The 23,401-nt window shown below is 41.3% G+C and overlaps 1 protein-coding gene across 1 annotated transcript in view; it reads left to right on the forward strand.

Annotated features, from left to right (window-relative positions):
* The window catches only part of fndc7b (fibronectin type III domain containing 7b), a 42,209-nt gene that overhangs the window by 4,283 nt on the left and 14,525 nt on the right, over positions 1 to 23,401 (forward strand). Inside the window, exons 5-35 of the mRNA XM_087180006.1 lie at positions 1,043 to 1,161; positions 1,825 to 1,966; positions 2,462 to 2,728; positions 3,154 to 3,414; positions 3,908 to 4,168; positions 5,410 to 5,664; positions 5,844 to 6,104; positions 6,191 to 6,454; positions 7,189 to 7,449; positions 7,562 to 7,822; positions 8,700 to 8,957; positions 9,069 to 9,332; positions 9,449 to 9,712; positions 9,883 to 10,143; positions 10,859 to 11,113; positions 12,272 to 12,535; positions 12,979 to 13,236; positions 13,352 to 13,615; positions 14,313 to 14,573; positions 15,180 to 15,440; positions 15,767 to 16,030; positions 16,510 to 16,770; positions 16,980 to 17,240; positions 17,436 to 17,696; positions 17,831 to 18,100; positions 18,865 to 19,125; positions 19,310 to 19,570; positions 20,500 to 20,763; positions 21,366 to 21,608; positions 22,279 to 22,539; positions 23,001 to 23,261. Of these exons, the coding sequence (XP_087036132.1) occupies positions 1,043 to 1,161; positions 1,825 to 1,966; positions 2,462 to 2,728; positions 3,154 to 3,414; positions 3,908 to 4,168; positions 5,410 to 5,664; positions 5,844 to 6,104; positions 6,191 to 6,454; positions 7,189 to 7,449; positions 7,562 to 7,822; positions 8,700 to 8,957; positions 9,069 to 9,332; positions 9,449 to 9,712; positions 9,883 to 10,143; positions 10,859 to 11,113; positions 12,272 to 12,535; positions 12,979 to 13,236; positions 13,352 to 13,615; positions 14,313 to 14,573; positions 15,180 to 15,440; positions 15,767 to 16,030; positions 16,510 to 16,770; positions 16,980 to 17,240; positions 17,436 to 17,696; positions 17,831 to 18,100; positions 18,865 to 19,125; positions 19,310 to 19,570; positions 20,500 to 20,763; positions 21,366 to 21,608; positions 22,279 to 22,539; positions 23,001 to 23,261 (7,830 nt within the window). The remainder of the gene's footprint in view (positions 1 to 1,042; positions 1,162 to 1,824; positions 1,967 to 2,461; positions 2,729 to 3,153; positions 3,415 to 3,907; positions 4,169 to 5,409; positions 5,665 to 5,843; positions 6,105 to 6,190; positions 6,455 to 7,188; positions 7,450 to 7,561; positions 7,823 to 8,699; positions 8,958 to 9,068; positions 9,333 to 9,448; positions 9,713 to 9,882; positions 10,144 to 10,858; positions 11,114 to 12,271; positions 12,536 to 12,978; positions 13,237 to 13,351; positions 13,616 to 14,312; positions 14,574 to 15,179; positions 15,441 to 15,766; positions 16,031 to 16,509; positions 16,771 to 16,979; positions 17,241 to 17,435; positions 17,697 to 17,830; positions 18,101 to 18,864; positions 19,126 to 19,309; positions 19,571 to 20,499; positions 20,764 to 21,365; positions 21,609 to 22,278; positions 22,540 to 23,000; positions 23,262 to 23,401) is intronic.

The raw sequence follows: 23,401 nt of genomic DNA on the forward strand, positions 1-23,401 counted from the left end.
CCCCCCCACCGCTCCCCATGCCAGTCAACTACAACTGAATGTAACTGGTCTATTAAAACTGTGGATGACACTTCTACTGCTTCACCCTGCCATCTATTTTGTCTAGGCAGTTAATCCTTTCATCTCACATATCACTCTATTCTGTCGGAGAGCCTGGTCGAGATTTTCTGTCCAACCACACCCCTGGGGCCACATTGTGCACTGTTAAGCTGCTGCGACTTGGATGATGCTGAATTGAAGTAATTGTTGCATGTCAACAACCATTTAATATTTGAGACTCAATCTGGTGATATAAAACCTTATTTTATAAAAGCCTAAAGGCACAAGAAAAGGGAAATGGCATCATTTTTAGATGTGTAACACTATCTTCTGAAGACTTTTTACAGTATTTGGACATTAGAATCACACAAAGCTGATCGTTAAATGCAGGTTTAAACTAAAATTTAATTCAACATTAGGGATTTTAACATAACGATGGGCTTTTTGTTAGCATTAAAATGCACAAGGTTGTATGGTCACAATCTATCAAGCTTAAATTCTTATTTTAATATACCACACCTAATTTGTTTTTACCTGAGGATAGGTATTACTGAGGTCATATCAGTCAGAAGTCATTTGGGAATAGCTGTTTACAACTTTTTTCCCCCCCTGCTTTTGTTTGTCGTCTAAGTTCACACGTTTATTTGTGTGCATCACTAGGTGTCTCCTTTGAAAACTGGGTCTCCTATTGAGCTTTACTGTCTATATCATATTGTGTTGGGTTCAGGCCGCTCAGAATAAGCCTGTGTTTGTGTTAAACCTGAAACCTCATACAGTGAAAAGCAACAGTGGAGCGTAATCTTCAGTATCAGGGCGTTTTAACCTGAAAGAGGATTTGAGACGCTCACTTTGATGTTGATATTTAACCCCATTTACTGTTTTTTCTGTTATCTCTCTTGTCCCTTCTATCTATCTATCTATCTATCTATCTATCTATCTATCTATCTATCTATCTATCTATCTATCTATCTATCTATCTATATAAATATCTATTTCCTTTAAGTCCCCTGTCCTCCCAAGAACCTGGAGCTGGTGCGAGATTGTTCCAGCGATGTCATCACTTTTTCCTGGGAGCACACAAACAACACAGACTACTACCTGGCCAAAGCAGTAGACTCCAAGGTACTGACTGCACTCTTTTTTCTTAATGAGTGCTGAATGTATTATGAAATTTAAATTGTATATTCCAGATTAACTCTATAACAGGTACAGTCAGTGTAAAGATATTAATTGACATTCTTGTAAATAATATTTGCTGAGAGTTAGATGAAAAAATTGACACAATTATTGTGACTGTATGTTAAATATAAAACCACAACCAGCAGCTAGTTAGCTTAGCATAACATAAGGACTGGAAATGGAGGTCCAAAGGTTAACAACTTTACATAGTGTATATCTTGTTATTTAGTCTGTACAAAAAGAGTAAAAATGACAAGTTGTGGCTTTACAGAAGGTTATGGACTTGACTATTTCCTGGTTGGGAGCCGTGCCTGTCTGAAGTTTCTGCTAACCACCTTACTGCAGCTTGTTTTCTACGCTATCAGAAGGATAAAACACATGAAATATAAAGTGTTAATTGGTGAGAATTTAAGGGGCTGGCGGGTGCAGATTTAGTTACTTTTAGACTGAGACTAGCTACTTCCCCTCGTTTCCAGTCTTTGTGCTAAACTAAACTATCCAGCTGCTAGCTGTAGGTTCACATTCACTGTACAGACATGAGAGAACAGGAGTTAACGACTACAGTCGGTACTTAGAGTAAATACTGTGTGATTTCTCTGTACCCAGGGAGTGGTCCGGGAGTGTCTGACTCAGGACAACACTTGTTTCTTTACACACTCAGTGTGTGGACGACACTATTACTTCACAGTCGTTTCATTCTCAGGGGAGTGCAAGAGCGCGGTCAGCTCTACTGTTGACATTCGCACAGGTATGACCACACATATCTACAGCTCATCTCTCTATATCAAAAGCTTTATATCTGTGCAGTATGAATATGAATGTCATTGTTGAGATCTCATCATTTCATTTCCATAATTCGAAGTTGCTGCAACTTGTGTACAACACAATTTAAAATATGACTGTTTGCTCTGAAGAGCTGATCTGAGCTCTGGGGCAGTTGTCCATGCTGATGTGAGCGCCCTCTGATGGATACTTTTGTAAACCTAATCAGGCTGCTTTTTATCTGGACCTGTATGTATCAGATAAAAAGGTGACAAGTCCTCACGTTTACGCCTATTCACAAACTTAAAAAATAAGCACTCATAATAAACTTAAGAATAATAATAATAATGATAATAATAATAATAATAATAATAATAATCAGATATTTATTACAAACCATATTTAACAGAATCACTACACCTCTTTTTGTAAATAAAAATATTAAATAGCATAATCTTTGTATTTATTTGCCTCTCTCCAGCTCCCTGTATTCCCCAGAATCTGCAAACATCGGCCGACTGCAAGTCAGATTCTCTGCTCAGCAAGTGGGACCTGGCAGAGGGGGCTCTGCGCTACACTGTGGAGGCCTTCGGCAACAAGGGAAACAATTCCCGCTTCAACTGCAGCTCAATGTCCAACAGCTGCTCCATAGAGGGAATCCACTGCGGAGAGTATCTGACTGTCTACATCACGGCTTTTGACGATGAATGCGCCAGTCCGAGGTCACTGGGGCCTGTGGCTGAAACAGGTGAGGCAAAACCGGTAGTGTCTGTTTATTAGATACCAGCAGTGGTGGGAAAAGAATCCAGAGCCTGGGAAACCATCTGTGCACCCAGTGTTTGTAAGTCTTCTTTTGAGGCTGAAACTGTGAGTCGATTATACGATTAGTCTTCTGACAGAGACTCTTTTCATAATTGATCAGTTGTTCAAGTTGTTTTTGAAGCAAACTGTTCATAGCTTCTCCAATGTGAAAGTTTGCTGCTTTTCACAGTTTTATATCATTATAAATTTCATATCTATCTATCAAAACAAGCATGATTGTAACTAAGTTGATTGTGAGTGTCATTGTTAACCTCTGAATACACCGGCAACATCAACTCTTGCTCCCCTCTCACAAGGAAAGGGTTTCATGGTGGAATGTATTCTGATTGTGATTCCTCCCCTCTCTTTCAGTCCCATGCACTCCTACCAACGTATCAGCAGTGAAGGAATGTGGAGCGGACGCCATCACCGCCACCTGGCAGCTGACCGGAGGTGCAATTTTCTACATCGCCATGGCAAAGGATAGCGAGGGTGTCATTCACAACTGTAACGCCATTGATCTGACTTGTAAGATCCAGGGCTTGAAGTGCAGCACCAACTACACAGTGTACGTCATTGCCTCCAACATCATGTGCAACAGCTCTGAGAGCGAGGCGGTCACCATAGAGACAGGTACTGAGAGGATGCTTGTTTTCTTTCTTCTGGGTTATTTTACTGTAAAGATGCTTAGGTGACTTCTCAGACTGACAAACAACAGAAAGAGGGATGTGCTTCTTTCATCTGAAAGAGGTCCTGAGTCAGTGTTAAGGACTAAGATGTCAATATCTTTATCTGAAAGCCCTGAACAAACTTGTATCAATGATCTGTAATACAGCATATTGAAAGAGTTGACCACATTTCTGGAAAGCAAATTTTTAAAAATCTATAAATGTCAGACAGATTTATTGCTGGACATCGTCTGAGTTATTTGCCATTACCAGACTGAATACAGAGAGCTCAGGGCTGTTTTTATTTATATTTTAGATATCTTCCTTTTAAAATCTGAATCTTAAGCTCCTGATTTTCATTATTAAAAACTGTAATCAGCATTTAATTTCAAAATACCCCAAGTTTAATAATGTTTTGTTTCATTCTGCTGCTTAACTGTCCCTTTGTCTCATTTCAGCTGCTTGCCCTCCGGATAACATTACTGCCTCCCTAGACTGTGCAGCCAATGACGCTCTGATTTCATGGCATGGTCAGCCCCAAATGAACTCCTACACCGCCACCATCGTGGATGAAGACCAAGGACTTCTCAGCTGCAGCTCCACTACAACCAGCTGTAGGGTACAAAACCTGAAATGTGGCATGCTCTACACCGTCACTGTTTGCCACCATGATGGCATCTGCCCCAGCATGCCCTCTAAGGCCATCTACTTGGAGTCTGGTAGGAACACGTTCTGCTCATAATTCGTCTACACTATAACTTACTTTCATGTCACTGTATCTCTCATCTCCTCAGTTAGCTATTGAAAAATACTTACAGAATATAAACAGGACGAACTATTTAGAATATGGCCTGAAACCCCAAACTAAGCGCGTGTTGGTTGGTATGTTGTAATTTCAATTGGGAATATACCTCTAGTACTGAATGAAATGAAATTATGAGCAGTTTAGGGTCAATGCCAGGAACAGGTTCAGTTCAAATAAATCACAATAAAAGTATTATACAATATTTTCTCATGTTCTCCCACTGGGATCTACATGTAAAAAAATAAATTTTAAGTTTACTTGTAAGATGTCAGCACATTCAGCTACTCTCAGACCCTGGGGAAGGCTGTTCCAGGCCGTCCTAGAGACGTGGAGACTAAAAACTAAAAGCTTTGAAACAACTAAGACAATTTAGATTTTAGATTTTTAGATAATTTCAGTTTGATCTGAGATGCATTTGAAACATTCTTATATGGCATATAAGAATGTTTCAAATGCATCTCAGGAGATCAGATTGGCATATAATATATGCCAATAAAATTACAAGGGCAAAAATCTGAAAATTGCTTTTTAATTATTTGGGTGAACTGACCCTTTAAGTGGAGCCCTGCATCATCACCTAAACTCTGTCTTGTAGATGGGCCCTGTATGAAATTCTAATTTAGGTAGTTTAGTATTCAGCTAGTTACAGCAGAAGCTATCAGGGTGCACTATCAGGGTACTGATGAAAACTAAGTACAATCCTGCACTTCAGACCTGAGCCTGACAAGCTCAGACTAAGAAGTCCTGAAATGGACCATGCCATTTGATTTACTGTAACATGTCCTTTCCTCAGGCCAAAATGTTCTTTTCTTACACCACTGGTGATAAGGATCTTACAACTGCAATTTTCTGCCTGTATTTTTCATCCATACTACATTTTTTATTTTGTGTGTAAAGAGCATTACAGCCTGGCTCCATGTAGTCTAGTGCTCATGTTTACAGCTTGACTTCAGGATTTGGACTTCACACCTCTGCATTTCCTTTTTGGAAAGTGTCTAGATCTAGAAGATCAACCTGCAAGAGTAGTCTGAGACCAACATAAGATCTGAATATATAATTACATGGAAGAAATTTTTCGAGCATTTTCACGTTGCCATAATAACCAACTAATTTCTTAGGTGCCAGACTTAACCCACCTTTCTTCTCTCCGTCCAGTTCCTTGTGGGCCGGCCAACGTGCAGGCTGACGTAGACTGTGCGTCAGGTGGACTGACCATTGGCTGGAACGCATCCAGAAACGCAGAAGGCTACATCACCATGATCTCATATAACAACATGCAAAAGTCTTATAACACCACACAGCCCACACTGAGCATCAACACACTGGAGTGTGGACTGGAGTACACAGTGAAGGTGACGTCCATCAATAAGACCTGTGTCAGTTTTCCCTCGGTCATACCTGTCAGCGAAGGTAAGAGAAGTTCAGTTTGTAAAGAGTTTACTATATATTTGTTTATATTTTGGCTTAAAGTGACTTAGGACATTTTGAATCAGGTCATGAAAGTGAAAATATGTCTACTGAGATGCAAGACAGTAATTGAAATATTAAACAAAATGTACTGAGCTGATCTGAGGTTTTCCCACTCCCAGCACCATGTGTACCTACTAATGTGATGGCGAAGAAAAACTGTGGCCAGAGTTTTATGGAAGTGACATGGCAAGCAAGCCGTGGCGCCAAAAACTACACCGCCGTTGCTATGGGTAAAGATGACAGTCGCTTGGAATGTGTATCCAACAAGACGTCTTGCAGCCTGGAGGGCGTGATATGTGGCCAAGTTTACAATGTCAGCGTGGTTGCTGTGGGCGAGACCTGCACCAGCACAGGGAGCCTTGCAGTGGAAGGGCCGACAGGTAAAGATCAGCAGAAATCAGTGTTTTGTAACTGTGAGATATGTTTATTTATAGCTGATACCAACTGTTGTGTCCTTCCTCCTCAGCGCCCTGCCCTCCCTCTCAGCTCAGCGTCACAATGAACTGTAGCAGTAACTCTGCACTGTTGACCTGGAACAGCAGCCCCAATGCAGTGTCCTACACTGGCAAGGCAATGTGCAAAGACGGACATAATGTGACCTGTGATGCAGGAGCAGGGCTTAGTTGCCAGCTGGAGGGTCTGCACTGTGGCGAGGAGTACAGCTTCACTGTGTCATCCTCTGATGGCGACTGTCAGAGTCCTGACAGCAAGCCAGTCATCCGTACAACTGGTGAGAGGGAGTCGCATCTCTGCTTTCTCTCTATTTACTCTTACTCCCTTCCTAAACCATTTCTTTTTAATCCTTTTCTACATCTCCCTTTTACTTTTGTCTTTAACTTTTCCTCTTCATCTTCCTTATCCTGTTTCCACACTCTCCTTTTGTTTCTTCCTGGATTTTTAAAATTTCCTCCTCCTCAAAAAACCCAACATTCAAAAACCATTAGTTGACAAAATGCAATAAGATTATAAGATTCATGTAGTAGCTGTTCTGAAGCTTCATCACAGCTGAGCAAAGTCCACCTGCTGATGAGGAAGATCATGTGATGCACTTGATGGAATCCAGAACAGCTACTAAATGGACTTTGTGTTTTGTCTATTGTTTGTCAACTACTGTTTTCAAGGTCAAGATTATTAATACTTACATTCATTCATTCATAAAGAGACAAGAGAAGACACTTTTTGCAGCTCCTAAAATTGACTTTCCTGAAAGCCCGACAGTATTTCATATCTATATATGAAATACGAGTAAATATGAGTAGTGCATTTATTTTCTATAAATTAGTGTAAGTACATAGCTATTTTATGACTGAATAGATTTGATTTCCCTGCTGTGTATCTATGAGTCTGTGGCCAGAAAACAAAATCAATTAATGCAATTTGAAGTAATTCAACAATTACTACAGTCCTTTTCATACATTTGTAATCCAACTACCACTGAGTCTAACTCTTTGCCTCCTGTGTCAGCCCCATGTGCTGTTCAGAATGTGCTCAACACCCTGAACTGTAGCACCAACATGCTAACCATCAGCTGGACCCCTGAATCTGTGCCAGTAAACTACAGCGCCACCGCCACGGCCAGAGATGGAACTGTGCTTCGCTACGTCACAGAGGAGTCTAGCTGTATGCTGACGAATTTAATGTGTGGAGAGCAGTACACTGTGACAGTCAAAGCCATGAGCAGCACATGTGAAGGACACAGCAGCGTCCCGGAGATTGTTAATTCTGGTGAGTTTGTCGGTTAAACCCCACAGAGCAAGGAAAAAATTTAAATATGAGACACAATATCTGTGAATACTAAAATGATTCCCTGCTTTTTCCTTCCTCCTTTCTCTCCCAGTTCCCTGTGTTCCTATGAACGTCCAAGGCATGGTGGAGTGTTCCACTAACACGCTGCAGGCGTCCTGGGATGCAGCTGCCGGCGCAGTGTCCTACATCTCCACATTGAAGGGAGCAGGAGGTTTCTCTACTTCGTGTCCTACATCTAGCCAGAGTTGCCTCTTCTCTGACCTCCAGTGTGCTCAGACTTATATGCTGAGTGTGGTGTCCCTCAACGACAAGTGCAACAGCTCCAAAAGCGCCATAATCTCAGCGAGAACCGGTGAGATGGTGATATCCTGTCATTGTTCTCATTATCAACATGACAAGACCAAAACTAGAAATTAATTGATCTTTTTAACAAGTATTTATAACTGATATATTTTATACTTCTGTGCTTTAGTGCTCCATTGTTGTCCAAAAAACTATTAAAAACACATTTAATGAGCTACAGCATTACACTGGGTAACATTTTCATTCATGTTTATTGGGTGTCAATCCATATCCAACATTTACTGAAAACTGTGCCCAGCTGTTTTGGGATATTACTCAGACTTTTAACAAATAAATAAATATATAAATAAAACTACAAATTTGCAACCTGTTCTCAAAGATTTACATCCTCAGTAGGTACCAATACGATTGGAGCTGAGTGCTGAAGAGAGTGTAGGGAAGTCGGAAAGTATAGTGAGACAGACCAACATTGTTGGTTTTGCTCATTTCATAGGATTTTTTCACAGCATTCAAAATACAGAATAACAGCAAAAAAGTTGACTAGTCAACATTTCTCCATAATTTCAGTTACTTTAACAGATGTTTTCTTATTGCATGTACATTTGCCTTTTTATTTGATAATTTGTCTTGTAGAGTATTTTATTATCACATCAATTATTTTAATCCATTCTGTGAACATTAAATTGTTCAATTAAATCAAGCCTAAATCAAGACTTCTCCTTGATGATATTTCTGGAGACATTGAGAGCAAAACATTTTAAAGCTTTGATGAAGTCGCTATATTTTTTAATGACTAATATGTTAAATGAGAACATTGTTAGCATTCAGCTCAAACACAGCTGAGTCTAAGTACAGCGGAATAATCTTTTTTATCGAGTCATAAAATAATCACAGTCATGATGCTCATCTTCTCCGTCCCTCTCCAGCACCCTGCACTCCTACAAATGTGACCGCTGCCCTGCACTGCCTCACTGGTTTGGTGACGGTGACTTGGTGGGCCAGCGCTGGAGCAGATTATTACACAGTCCTGGCTGAGGGCAACGGACACGTTGACTCCTGTAACTCCACTGGCATGTCCTGTGAACTGATGCGGCTGCAGTGCGGGGAGACCTACACTGTGACTGTACTGGCAGGGGACGGGAAGTGCAACAGCTCCATACTCGCCAAAACCAATGTAACCACAGGTAAAGAGAGACCTTATAGAAATGAAGAGCTCCTCCGTTTAAGGCTTCAAAGCCAATATCGAAATTTATCCTACAAAACAAATTAGTAATGTGTGATAATCGTGTGTCCAGCTCCCTGCGCTCCAGTGATCCAGGATCACTCTCTGGACTGTGTTTCTAACCACGCCTGGGTCACATGGGCTGAGGATGAGGATGCCATGAGTGTTACCGTCAATGCGACCTCCAGTCTGGGACACTCAACGTCCTGCAGCTCATCCACCAACAGCAGCTGTGCCCTGAATGAACTGCAGTGTGGACAAGACTACACCGTCCAGGCTGTCGCACAAGGAGTCCACTGTTCGAGCAAACCCAGCGCTGCTTTTCAGATTGTCACAGGTAAATTATAATTAAGACACATTATCTTTTAAAGGTTTAGGTTTAAGATTGGATTATAATAAATTGTAGGTTAAAGTTAGGTGTTCAGGAACTGACTGTACTCCTCTCTCACCCAGCTCCTTGTACCCCTGCAAACGTGGAGTACACATACTCCTGTGAGACTGGCTTGGCCTTCCTTAGCTGGGACGAGACTTTGGGCAGGAAGAGTTTCTACGCTCACGCCCACGCCCACTCTGGAGACCACATGGCCTCCTGCAGCACCACCCAGACCGACTGCTCCCTGCCCCCACTGCTCTGCGGTGACGTATATCACGTGAAAGTGATAGCTGTGGCTGACCACTGCAACAGCAGCATGGCTGGGGTAACACAGATACAGACAGGTGAGAGATGGATGGGACATCTGCAAGGTGTGTGTGTGTGTGTGTGTGTGTGTGTGTGTGTGTGTGTGTGTGTGTGTCTGTGTGGATGAGGGTGAAGAGTAACTTTTCCCATCATTTCAGGCCTCCTTTGATTTCCATGTATGATGTTTCCTCTTTTGCTTTTCCATCAGCCCCCTGTGCTCCCATGAACGTGAGTGCCTCCTTGATGTGTCACAACAACACAGCGGCAGTGAGCTGGCAACACAGTCCCGGTGCAATTTCCTACAAAGTGAAGGCGCTCAGCAGAGATGGCGATATCAAAGAGTGTACCACAAATGACACAAGTTGTGACCTACCTAACATGCACTGCGCCCAGACCTATGTGATCACCATCACCCCATTCTCTAGTCAATGCAAGGGATCCGACAGCTACCCATTAACTTATGTTGCAGGTGAGGAAGACCACATAATGCACTTTAACATTTGCCCTCGATTAAATAGTATTGTATTTAAAAGTGTAGATTTTAATATCATTTTATAAGGGTAAAAAAATGAGGGTCTGATCCATTTTATGTTCACACTGACTTATAATCAAAGGTAAATGTAGAGTGAACCGCCAGATAACTGATTCACTGGACAGTTTTGGTGACTGTATTCACTCCCGCATCACACTTTCCTTTTAATTAGGAAATTTACAAAACACTCCAGTTTTACTCCTTTTCACTTTATGATGTATAAGGTAACTTTGCTAACACAGTAATTCTGTGGTTGATCTGCTTTTGTTTCACACCTACAAGCAACTGCACGAGTCAGCCTGACCAAGACCAATTGAAAAGGTGGTTTAGGCTGCACTACAGTTTAATTGTTAGCTTTCACAACAGCCTAAAACAACCACACCAAACAAGCATACACACCAGAGTCCTACATCCAAATACCAAGAAAACCCTTGTATGTTTGATCATCACAACTGGATGTTGATGTAGTTCCTCTAGCTGCCACTTCAGACTCTTGACTGTTGGATTTCAGTAGCTAACTTCACTTCAACAACTCTCATATTAAATATTGAGTGGTCATTTCAAATATTAATTTTTATTTAAAATATCAGTAACTTGTATGTCACATGCTCACTCAACTCTGCTATCTCCCCGTTCTCCCTCTCTCTCACAGGCCCCTGCCCTCCCACCGATGTTCATGTGTCCCTGCAGTGTGTCGGTAACGTGGGCCATGTCACCTGGAACCCTGCCCCGCAAGCAGATCTGTATGTTGCCACAGGTTTGGATAATCACGTACACACCTGCTCCTCCAATGGATCAAGCTGCTACCTGACAGACCTCCACTGCGGCGAGACGTCCGTCCTCACGGTGGTCACCATCGAGAGGGGCTGCAGGAGCGAACCCAGCCAGTCTTTCACTTTCGATACAGGTCAGAGAATAACATCTTCATTTGTTTGAATAGTTTGACACTGTGGGAAATATTAGCTTTCTTGCCAAGAGTTCCGTGCTAAGCTCGAGCTCGTGTCTGTGGATTAAGTAGATCATTTATTTTAAAACGGCGTTCCGTATCAGAAATGATCTCCGTCCATACTAACGCACCTGAAAACGCTATACACTGGACATGTGTATACCGGTGTAAACAGGAAGTAGATTGTCTACTGCTGCAGGTCGCTAGTTGTAAAAAAAATATTGCAAACGAGGAACAGCAAAAGGCAGTTGTAGCATTAAAATGCGGAATTTAAAAGAATAAGAGCTGTTGGCAAAGACAACCAGGCCAGCAACGCTTGTAACTTGCAATATATGTTGCATCAACCATAGTTAGTTGTGACCGATAAGACCCAGTCAGGAGGTGGTTAGCCTAGCTTAGCATAAAGACTGGAACCAGGGGGAAACAGCTAGCCTGGCCTGTCCAAAGTTTAAAAATCCGCATAGCAATTTACCCTCTGCCCAGTTTTTGTTTGCTAGGAAATAATTGCATCAAACTTCCCTTCAGCAGCTAATTGTTGTTTTTACATTACAGTTTTGTATAGAAAATATATGTAATTTAGTAATTAGTGAGCTTTAGATATGCTTGCATGTGTATTTTTGACTTATGGACAGAATAGCCGTTTCCTCCTGCTGCCAGGGTTTATGCTGAGTTAAGCTAATTGCTCCAACTACTTACTGCAGACATCAATGTATTTCCCCAAATACCAGTCAGTTCCTATAATGTTGTACATACTGTTTTTCAAGACAGTGTAAAATTATAAGAGCCCTCATAATTCTCCTTTTAGGTTTTACATATCATTCACTAGTTGTTTTATCTTGATTGTCAATCAAAACCTAATTGTTTATTAGGGTAACTGAAAAACTTGTTTTTACTTGTATTAATTGTGTTGCTAACTGGAACATTATCACTGAGTTAATATAATTTATTATTTTCATTATTCTTATTTTACATATTCAGAAATATTTAATATAATTCTTGGAATGTTTGAAGTGTTCATATGAAATCATATGGACTATTATCATATTGGTTGTAATTTGCAATTGTTTTGTTTACAATATTTTCAAAATGTCTATCTCCTTGTCCCTCTCTTGTTCTCAGCCATCTGCCCTCCCACCAATGTGACTGGAGTGACAGATTGCGGGAACAATGACATCACAGTAAGCTGGGACCCCAGTCCTGAAAGTGGTGTTAACTACTTCCTCCACTCCCAAGAATATGGAGGTGCCAGTGCAAACTACTCCACAACCCAGACTTCCCATGTCATCACCGGGCTGCAGTGTGGCGAGTTGTATACGTTCACAGTCGCTACTAGGGACTCTGACTGCACCAGCGTCCTCAGCAAGCCGATACAAACTCAAACAGGTTAATATCTGGATATATCTCGGTTTCTCATCTTCGGAAACCCAGAGTTATCACAGTGAGATGAATTAATTCTCACATTACCAGCAATCAGTGGTGATTTGGGCACCAGCTACTAATTATTTTCTCATTTCATTGATTAAGTGTTTGCTTTATAAAACATCAGAAATTAGTGAAAATAGAGGTAAACCAACTGGTATATGATTTTTATGATAGGTCTGCAAACAGGATTCTTCTTTTTCGTATTATACACTGAAACATTATCTCATCAATATTTTCTCCCGTCACAGTGATTAGTAATGCACATGTGTTATTACATATTTTCCTATGAAATAACAAGAAATATATTTCTTCTTTGTAGCTACATTGACTAGGTTTACAGAACCTCACTATAAAGTGAATGATCTGATGTATTTCTCTTTTTTCCTTAATCTCTTCCCTGCCAGCTCCGTGCCCACCAACCAACCTGACTGCCACTGCCGAATGTGGCACCAATTTGGGAATGCTGTCCTGGGCCCCGAGTGCCCACGCCATCTTCTACACAGCTACGGTGACTGGTACCCACGGCCACAAAGTTTCCTGTTCTTCCAACACAACAACTTGCTCAGTGAAGCTGGACTGTGGACATCAGTACTCTGCGGTTGTGATTGCCTCTAGTGCGACGTGCAACAGCAGTGCGGGGGCCACTCTGACATTTAACTCAGGTAAATGAAAACTACTTCTCCTTGCAACTGTCTCATTTGGACTTTCAGTGTGTCTTTTTGTTTTGAACCTCAACACCAATGAATGACTGACTTGAATGTTTTCCCCCTCCCACAGCCGTCTGTCTGCCTGACAGGGTGGAGGCGGAGCTGGACTGCAATGTCAACTCCTTCGCAGTGCAGTGGAGGGGGAGCATCGGCGATGTTGGCTCTTACACTGCGATCGCCATTGGCAGTGATGACACACGTGTGACTTGTGACTCTACAAACTCTAACTGCACCATCAACAACCTAAAATGTGGCCTCACCTACAGCGTCGTCGTCACTACATCGTCAGTCGACTGTGGAACCATCAAGGGCTCCGACTACAGAGTGCAGTCAGGTAACACAAGGACAGGGTACAGAGGTATTACAGGCAGTGCTGTAGAATAATTTCAACCTGTTTCACTACAGTTCAACTTTTGTAAAGAAAAAAAGAAAACAATGGAAACAAAACTGTAATTTTTCTGATTCCACTGCAGCAAAATGCAATAGTTTTCGGCTTTTCAAGATTCATGATTCTTAAAAATTAATTTCTTTAACGGAACAGTTTGATATTTTTGGAGACACATTCACTTTCTTTCGAGATGAGAAGATAAATACCACTTTCTTTGCCTGTATCGTAAATATGAAGCTCCAGCCAGCAGACAATTAGTTTAGCACTTAAGACTGGAAATGGGGAAACAGGTAGCCTGGCTCTGTCCAAAGATAACAACCTCTAAAGTTCACTCATTAACAATCTATATCTTGCTTTTTTATTGTTTACAACATCTGCATTTTTCCTAAAATTATCAAATTATCCTTAGATTCTTGAAGTAGATTTAAATTAGAAACAGGTTAAAATAATCTTGCTACATAGTTTTTTTCCTTTAAATTAAGGTTTCTATTACTCAAAAATGACTTGACCTGACACTGCAAATGGCGGATAACTTTTGTTTTTAAACTAGACCCTTAATCTATGTAAAACTCACATCTCCTCATTCTTATCACTCCATTATTTTTAATAAATCTTATGCTCTATCTGTCCTCTAAATCACCAGCCCCCTGTAAACCAGACAACGTGTTGGTGAATCCACAGTGCAGCGCTAACTCGGCGTTAGTGACCTGGGGAAACTCAGGCCCAGACCAGACGCAGGTGGTGTCAGCAGTGGACAGGAGAGGAAGGATCCACACCTGCAACTCCAGCAGCTCCAACTGCACCTTCGACCAGCTGATCTGTGGGGAGAGCTACGATATCAGTGTGGTCGGCCACACAAATACATGCAGCAGTGAACCAGCTCTTGCTCAAAGGCTCAACACAGGTAAATAATTTACATCTGCAAATGCAATTCTGAAATGTAACTATGCATTTATAGTCTACACTAAAGCAGGAATAACACCATTGCAACAGAAAGTAATAACCATATGCAAAGCTGGTGTAAATCCATGCATACCAGTGTGACTGGTATGGAACTTATTGATATTATTTTATGACAAACTGAAAAAACATCATTATGAGTGTGAATACAGTTAATAAACATGACATGAAGAATAGTTCTCTACTCAAGATCTCTACATCTTGGAACCATCAAGGTCCAAAGCTCTGTGATTACTGGATTAAAATTGATGATTGAAAAATCAGGGAGTAATTATCTGTGGTTTCTGCACAAGCTGTTGCAAATTAGTGTGATTACAAAGCAATACTACAAAGCAGAAACCCTCCAGTACTTCAAGTAGACGTCCTGCATTTAAAGTAGTGGTAAAAAAAAAAGTATTTTACTAACATATTTATTTCATTATTACTGATGTATTAATGTGTATGCAGTATTTTCATGATGTTGGTGATGAGGATGGATGGAGGAGTATTATATAGTTATTAGTAACACATGTGCCATGCCGCACATTAACTTCTTTATCTCCTCCACCAGCTCCATGTGTTCCCACCCACCTCACAGCACGAGTGGACTGCAAAACCGGTATCACTGTGGTCACATGGGACTCCGCACGTGGCGCCACATCTTACACCGTCTATGCTCGGGGCAGTCTCGGCCACTATGCTGAATGTAACAACACAGACACTAACTGTGACTTCCGTAACCTGGCATGTGGGCAGGACTACAACATCACGGTGTTGGCTCGTCACGACTCCTGTGTCAGTTTGGTCAGCGAGTCCATCACTGCCACTACAGGTAATGAAACACAACTAGAACAGCTAATAACACAGGATATCTGATTAGTTAATCATGTTAAATAGACCTTCAGGCAGGATTTTATTGGTGTGAACAGAGTGTTTGGCTGACAACTCCCTCACCCTCCTGTTAGCTCTTCTGTACCTGACAAAATACACTTTTATTATTCTTGTTATTACATGGAGTCCTGTGACCATTTAAAATCCAAGCAGAATCAATAAAATCAACTGAACTTGGGAAACACACTTAGAAATTAGATTTTATTTTATGTAGTGCACACCCACATGATCCTCCATCTACATATTTACTTTTCCCTCTCTGTCTAGGTCCTTGTCCCCACAGTGGTCTGAAGACGACACTGGACTGCCAGACCAACACAGCTGTGGTGTCCTGGACGCCCGGCAGCGGCATCCAGTATTACAATGCCTCGGCCGATGCATTTGACATTGCACACAAGCAGACCTGCTCCACCAACGGCTCCTCCTGTAACGTCACCTCTCTGCGCTGTGGGGAGAGCTACAGGGTGAGCGTCAGTGGACAGGGACAGAACTGCCCTAGTCCGGCCCAGGACTGGCACAGAATTGTCACAGGTAACTTATATTGAATACGTTAAGTAAGTAAGAGTTTGCTAATATCTAAAATTTGCTGGAAGATGATGAGCTCAAATATCCCTTCCTCAGCACCACCTGACTATTTGAAGTATTAGTTCATTTCTTTTAGAGTACTATTTCCTCTGTTTGTCCATTATTTTGTATCCTTTTTTCAGATGTTTACTTTTAGCAAATTATTTCACCTGTTTAGAAATTAATTAAGAGTAATTATTATTTCTATTTTACTCTATTTCTGGCAAATTATTTAAAGTACTTCAGCTAACTATTAAACAGCTTCAGATGTAAACGTAGTAATTGTCCAGCATGCAGTCTGAATAAATTGACAGCAAAATAAACATTCCAACAAATCTACAGAATATTTTAGCATCTATCTCTTGAAAGAAACCCAAAATGTTTTATATATGCTCTTTTATTGCATTTAAACGACCTTACTGACCATTCATCCTTCACTCCTCCAGCTCCCTGCCCTCCCACCAACCTCACAGTCAACTCCTCCTGCATATCAAACAATATCTCGGTGACGTGGCAGCCCTCGCAGGGCTCGGTGTCCTACATAGCTGTGGCTAAGAATGCGGAGGGCCACCAGTGGTCCTGCAACACCAGCAGCACCAGCTGCCAGATATCTGGTCTGCTCTGTGGACAGCAGTACCAGGTCTATGTTGTTGGTGTGGATGAAAACTGTATTGGACCCAAGAGTAACATTAAAATGATTCGCACCGGTAGGTATTTAAACCCAAATGATGTTCAGCAAGCAAATACAACACCACCACTTAATCTGCTGTTTCAGTAATTTTATTTAACCTCCAGGTCATCCAAGTGAGCGAGTAGTATTTCGGTGTCTTCCTCAGGGACTCTCGCCTGTGATCAATCCTGTCAACATACAGTGATAGGATGTTTTATCTAACCACTCTCTTTGCTCTCTCTCCAGCTCCCTGCGTGCCACAGAACATACAGAACAACCTCGACTGTGTGTCTGGTGTCCTCAATGTTACCTGGCAGTCGACAGGTTACTTTGTACAGTTCCGCGCCTCCGTGGCGAGCAGCAAAGGTCACGTCAGCACCTGCACGACAGACAAGCATTACTGCGTAGTGGACAACGTGGAGTGTGATCTGACCTACAGTGTTACAGTGGTGGCTGAAGATATGAGCTGCAACAGTTCCCAGAGCCCCACAAAACAGGTCCTTGCAGGTAGGTAAAGCTCCAGGTGATGGTTACAGTACATCTGATTAGAAGCAACTAGGTATAAAGGGCACATCTGTCTTTTTCTCTGTGTTTTTAAAATGTTGTTGCGGTGTGAAAACCTTAAATAAGTGTTGATTTTTGTGCAGTTTGACATTTGATTTACTCTGTTCCTTATACTTTTCCTCTTCCCCTTCCACTCAGCTCCCTGTCCTCTGTCGTCCTTCCTTCCTACTGTGAACTGTGGCACTGGAGTTGTATCTGTTACCTGGAACAACAGCGTGGCAGGAGTCTTGTACACGGTGTCAGCGGTTGACAAAACAGGTCACCGTCACAACTGCACCGGCGCAAACAGCGGTTGTAATCTTAGCACCCTGGAGTGCGGGACAGAGTACAGTGTCACCATCACACCATCTAGGAATGGATGTGTGGGCAGAGACACCCCCACAAAAATGATCACAACAGGCAAGGATCAATAATATTTAGATTTTATTTAAATTGAATAAGGAGACCATTATGCATCTACATGTAAAATTTGTGAATGTGAATGTGTGTACTATTCACAACTAATTTTCTGATCTGCCCCTGGCTACCTCCAGTTCCCTGCATACCTGAATTAACTGACGTGGAGATCGACTGCCTGACAAACTCAGCCTGGGTAATATATAAGGAGTCTGCAGGGGCTGAAGACTACATCGCCATAGTGACAGACCGCATGGGTGACATCCAGATGTTTGACTGTAACACCACGTCAGAGGGGATATGTGCTCTGCCGCAGCTGAAGTGCAGTGAGAACCTCACCTTCACCATCAAGGCCAGTGACCAGCAGTGTCCGAGTCCACCCAGCAACGCTGTCACGACTGAGATGGGTAAATGAAAACCAAAATAAAACTATAAACATTAATGAAAAGTAAAAAAAACAAACTAGGAAACAGGAAGTAATTTCTAACAATTATAACTTAGACATATTGTGTACATGTTGATATTGTGAATGTGGTTTCCTCCAAACATTATGAATGGCTTTTGCTTGGTTGAAATTATTTCAATAAATCTGGCTACAAAACACAGTGTGCTGAAGGTGTAGGTGCTCTGTATTAAAACATGATGCTTCAGATTTGACAGAAATGCGTTCCTCCCTCCATATCTGACTTAGAGACCTTGAGATGAAACAGCAAATTTTAATCAGCATTGTATACATTTTCTGCAAAGAAAGCTAATGCTGTTAGAATAACTTGAAAGATGCTACATTCAAATAATCTATACATACACATAGTGGCTAGTGGTAGAAATTTAGGGCAAATGAGCTACCCTTGAAGGGCGATGGCTTTTTTGAACTTTACTATTTTCAGTGAAGTATTTGGCAGTTAAGAATGGATTTTGTTTGCTAAGTGGCTCTCATGAAGGTTTTCAAATGAAATGTGCTCTTGTTTACATATTCTTTAGAACAGCTAGACTCTAATTTGCAGTTTCATTTGTCGCTTTTGTGCATTTTTCTTGGCTGTTAGTTGATATGGAGTACCAACAAAAAAATTTTTTAGTTATGAATGTAAAGATTAGAGGTGTGTGTAGGGTGAGAGTGATAGTCAGGAAGCTAATTTTTAAATTGTACCTCAAAGTGTTTTTCCTTCCCCAGCTCCCTGTCCTCCTGAGGATGTTGAAAATTCAGTGGACTGCGAGAACGCCACAGTCAGCGTCACCTGGTCCGCTGTCCCTGGTGCAGTGATGTACACGGCCACGCTGGAGGAGTTAAATGGAGACACCACCTGCTGCACCACATCGGACACCAGCTGTAATATCACTGACCTGCCATGCGGACAAAGCTACATCCTGCACGTCACAGCTGAGGGACGAACCTGCAACAGCTCCCAGAGCGAAGGGGACGTCACAAGAACAGGTATGGTATACACAGTGCATGTCACACACACATACATACTCTGTATATCGTAGACATATTGTGGAGAGAAATGGAAACAGATAATAAAACCATTATAGCTGCATTGTTCAGGATTTGTGAAATAAGCACAATTAAAATGAAAAAAATGCAGATGTAAATTTCCGTATTGACCTCTTCCCCTCAGTGCCATGCACTCCTCAGAACCTCAACGCCAGTCTGAGCTGCAGCGATAATGTGGCCTCCATGTCGTGGGACAAGAGCAACGGAGGGCAGCTTTACCGAGTGAGAGCAGTGACTGCTGATGGCCACGAGGACGAGTGCGTCTCCCCTGAGAACCAGTGTGATCTGACGGGCCTGCGCTGTGGACAGTACTACACAGCTACTGTGACGGCAGAAGACATTGACTGTGAGAGCAAACCGAGCGACAGTGTGATGATCAAGACAGGTGTGTACTGCTGAACGCTATATGTTACTGATTTCTGTATGTGTTCATGAAATCTGAAATATTGTTATTTACAACATGTACAAGTGCTAGTGTGTAGTTTTCACCTGGAACATAAGTTATTCACAGCTGCATACAACAAATTATCATAGACTTCAATCAAAAAGCTCATTAATTTACCTGATAATCAAAAATTACACATTTATACTGATTTTTTTTTCTAAATACTGCTGATTTTTGGTCATGAAGTTTTCACATATACTGCTTATTTCTCTTTCTCTTCATTAAAGCAACATTTGCTGTTACAGTTCATGCTATTTTTTCAGGAAATAACTAACTGACAGCAAATATTCAGTAAAAAGTTTTTTTTAACAAATTTCATGACATCACATGATTTTGGAATAGCGTGAAATTTAAGGAAGTATGCTTGGTTGCTTTCTTGCCAAAAGTTTGCTGAGAGGATGGAAACCACTCTAATGTATGTGTGGTAAATATAAAGCTGTGTTATAGCTTGTTTGTTCAGTCTGTAAAAAGATGAAGTCTAAAAACAACAAGTTGTGGTTAGCAGTCAACCAGCCGGAAGTCACTGCGCCTTTCCAAGACATAGTCTGGTTCCTAAGCCCATTATGCCTATGACCTTGTTATCATTAGGCAGAGCCAGCCTAGTTGTTTCCCCTTGTTTCCAGTTTTTATGCTATGCTAAGCTAACTGGCTGCTGGCGCTAGCTTCATATTTAGCACACAGACATAATAGTGATATCGATCTTCTCAAAATGTCAAACTGTTTCTGTAACTCTACACCTGTAATAATCTTCAAAATAAAATTTCAATTATATTCTCACCTATTCAGTACTTAGTGATCAAAAACTCTCTAAGGTGACAGAAAAGACATTAAGTTCCTCACTAAACCCTCTCTCCACCTCTTCTCACCAGTGCCGTGCACCCCTGCAAATGCCTCCACTGAGGTGGACTGTGAGCTCAATTCTCTGATTGTGTCCTGGTCCGAGAGTTCAGGAGCCGACTCCTACATTGCCACAGTTCAGGACAGCAACAGTCATACCACAACCTGTCAGGGCACAATAGAGGGCTCCTGCAACGTGACGGGGCTCGGCTGCGGACTGATCTACCATGTCTATGTCGTCTCCTCCGATGGATACTGCGACAGCCCTCCCAATCCTGTCATAGACACAACGTCGGGTAGGAAAGAGAGCCAAGAGACAGACATGTACAGTATGTTAAGGACATTTGTGTGACTGAAGCTACAGATTTGTAGAGAGATGAAGAGGGAAATATTCGGCACTAGATTGCACTGAACTATCAGGTACACTGAGAATTCCCCTCTGTCACGAGGAAGCTTAATATGGTAATTGTTTTTCATATTTTACACTTAAAATAAAGGGATTCTTAGTTTCTTTTGGGGTTAAAGAGATTGTTTGACCTTTTAGGATTACGAGACCTTTTGAAAGTCTTCATCTCCAGGTGAAATGCATGTTGATGTGAAAACCTACTATAGTTTAATGAAAAAATGAGCTTTTATGCTCAGTATTTGCACCGATTTTAGTGCAGTAAATATTTTTTATATCTGTCAAGTGTGAAAAACTCGTATTGCCATTTAAGTTTTAGTGAAGTATGCTGTCTCTATATTGCACTTGTATTGTTTTTGTGTATAATCTTATACTACAATACACTATGATATATACTTACTTTTATCATCATTAACAAGCTTGTCTTTGCTTTTTATGTAGAAATATATTTGACCCATATCAACGTCATGACTGTCATCTTGTCCTCCTTGTCAGTCCCCTGTGAACCAAGACATATCAAGGCAGTGTTTGACTGCTACGCAAACACAGCCTTGGTGACGTGGTACCCAAGTGATGGAGCTTTGCTGTACGTGATGAGGGCCAACAATATCACCTGTGAGACCAACACCACCTCCTGTGAACTGGAGCTGAGCTGTGGTCAGAGCTACTCTGTGTCTGTCGAAGCTGTGGGCCAGACCTGCAGCAGCATCGCTTACATGACAGGACAGCTGATCACGGGTGAGCAATGGCACATGGGCTTAACAACTAACTTAAATGTATATATCATAAAACTGAGAGTTGCTTAACTTGACTTCACTTTGTGTGGAATCTGAAAATGTGAGACTGTAGAGCTTCTCATTTGTGGGTGCCCCCCCAAAAAATGATTTTAATAAATGAATAATTAATGAGATATGGAAATCTTATTTTCTTCAAACTTTTTTCCAATTCAAATCAACTTGTTTGAAGAATTAACTAAGTGTTATTATCTTGATACAAAGCAAATTTCTGCACTAGCACTAGATTAAAGAAAAAGACACTTGATTCTGGAAAATTCTGGAAAAACACCATGGTTTGTGGTAGGAATAGCTTAAAATCATCTCAATGTTTTATATATTGTATATTTTATATATATTTTATATTATCTATATATTTATATAGAGGATTTTAACAAAGCAAATATCTTACAATGACAATAATTTATCCTGAATCTTAATGCACTATACCTATGTTCTGTTTTACGTCAGTAATCCATCCATTCCTGTGTTAGACTAAAAACATACTTCTTACTCATCATTATTCATCTGTATTTTATTTATACATTTTCCATCTTCATCCCAGAAACTTGTAGATTATGTGTTAGTCTTTGTTTTGTTAACTCCTCGACACTTTCCTCCACCGTCTCTTCCAGCGCCATGCGTCCCTGAACACATCAACACTCAGTACAGCCTGACGATCGGCCAGGTGCTATGGGACATGGCTGCTGGTGCTGATTTCTACACAGTGGAGGGGGAAACAGAGCAGGGTCGCAGAGTCTCCTGCATGACTAATGACACATACTGTGCCTTGTATAACTTGGACTGTGGCCAGTTGTACAATATAAGTGTCACAGCAAACAACCATGTGTGCCAAGGCATATCCGAGTCGACAGAAACAGCTATGATTGCAACAGGTGAGAAAATCTCTCTCCATGAGAGAAAAGATGCGTCTTTAACAGCATGAGGACTTTCTTTGATGTGGTCTGCATTGATAGTGTCACGATTGAAGAGATGAGGGATTTTATTAAGTCAGTGCTCAAGCAAAAGTACCAAGCTTTCCATTATTATAACTTCTCACTTTTGAGGATTTGCTGCTTATCTTTGTTTTTTATGATGGTAAACTAAATATCTAGAGATCTCAGGGTGATTAGACAAACTAAGACATGTGAGAGCATCATCTTCATCTTAGAAATTTGTGACAGGCATTTTTAATGGCATGTTTTCATCTGTATCTGTTGATGTAAATTATTTAAAAATAGAATATGTAGATCCATAGATAACATTGTGTATTTGTATTTGTCTTTATTATGCAGAGTACATGAAAGAGATCATCATTGCATCATTCAACCTGTTCTGCCTCTTGTTCTTCCCACAGAGCCTTGTCCGCCCAACAATGTGGAGACAAGCCTTCGCTGTCAGGACGACACGGGAACCGTGTCATGGGAGACCAGTGTTGGTGCCGTTGCCTACGAGGCCCGTCTCGCCGGGCGCGATGGCCACTCTCTGTCCTGCTACTCTAACGACACTTTCTGTGATGTAGAAGGTCTCCACTGTGGAATCACCTACTACACCAAAGTCATCGCCATCGGAGAGACGCTCAACAGCAGTGCCTCCGCCACTGTTGTGCTGGTCTCAGGTATGTGGCTTCAGTTTATTGAAATACTATTTTAGATAAATACTATTTAAAATACTATTCCCTTTCTCACACTTTTCACATGTAGTTTTTCCTTTAAATTAATCTATTTGAGAGGCACTTAAAATATTACAGTAACATTT

Source organism: Seriola lalandi, unplaced genomic scaffold (genome assembly GCF_002814215.2).
Source record: "Seriola lalandi dorsalis isolate HSWRI2012SDOR001 ecotype SW California unplaced genomic scaffold, Sedor1 jcf7180002054885, whole genome shotgun sequence".
Lineage (NCBI taxonomy): Eukaryota > Metazoa > Chordata > Actinopteri > Carangiformes > Carangidae > Seriola > Seriola lalandi.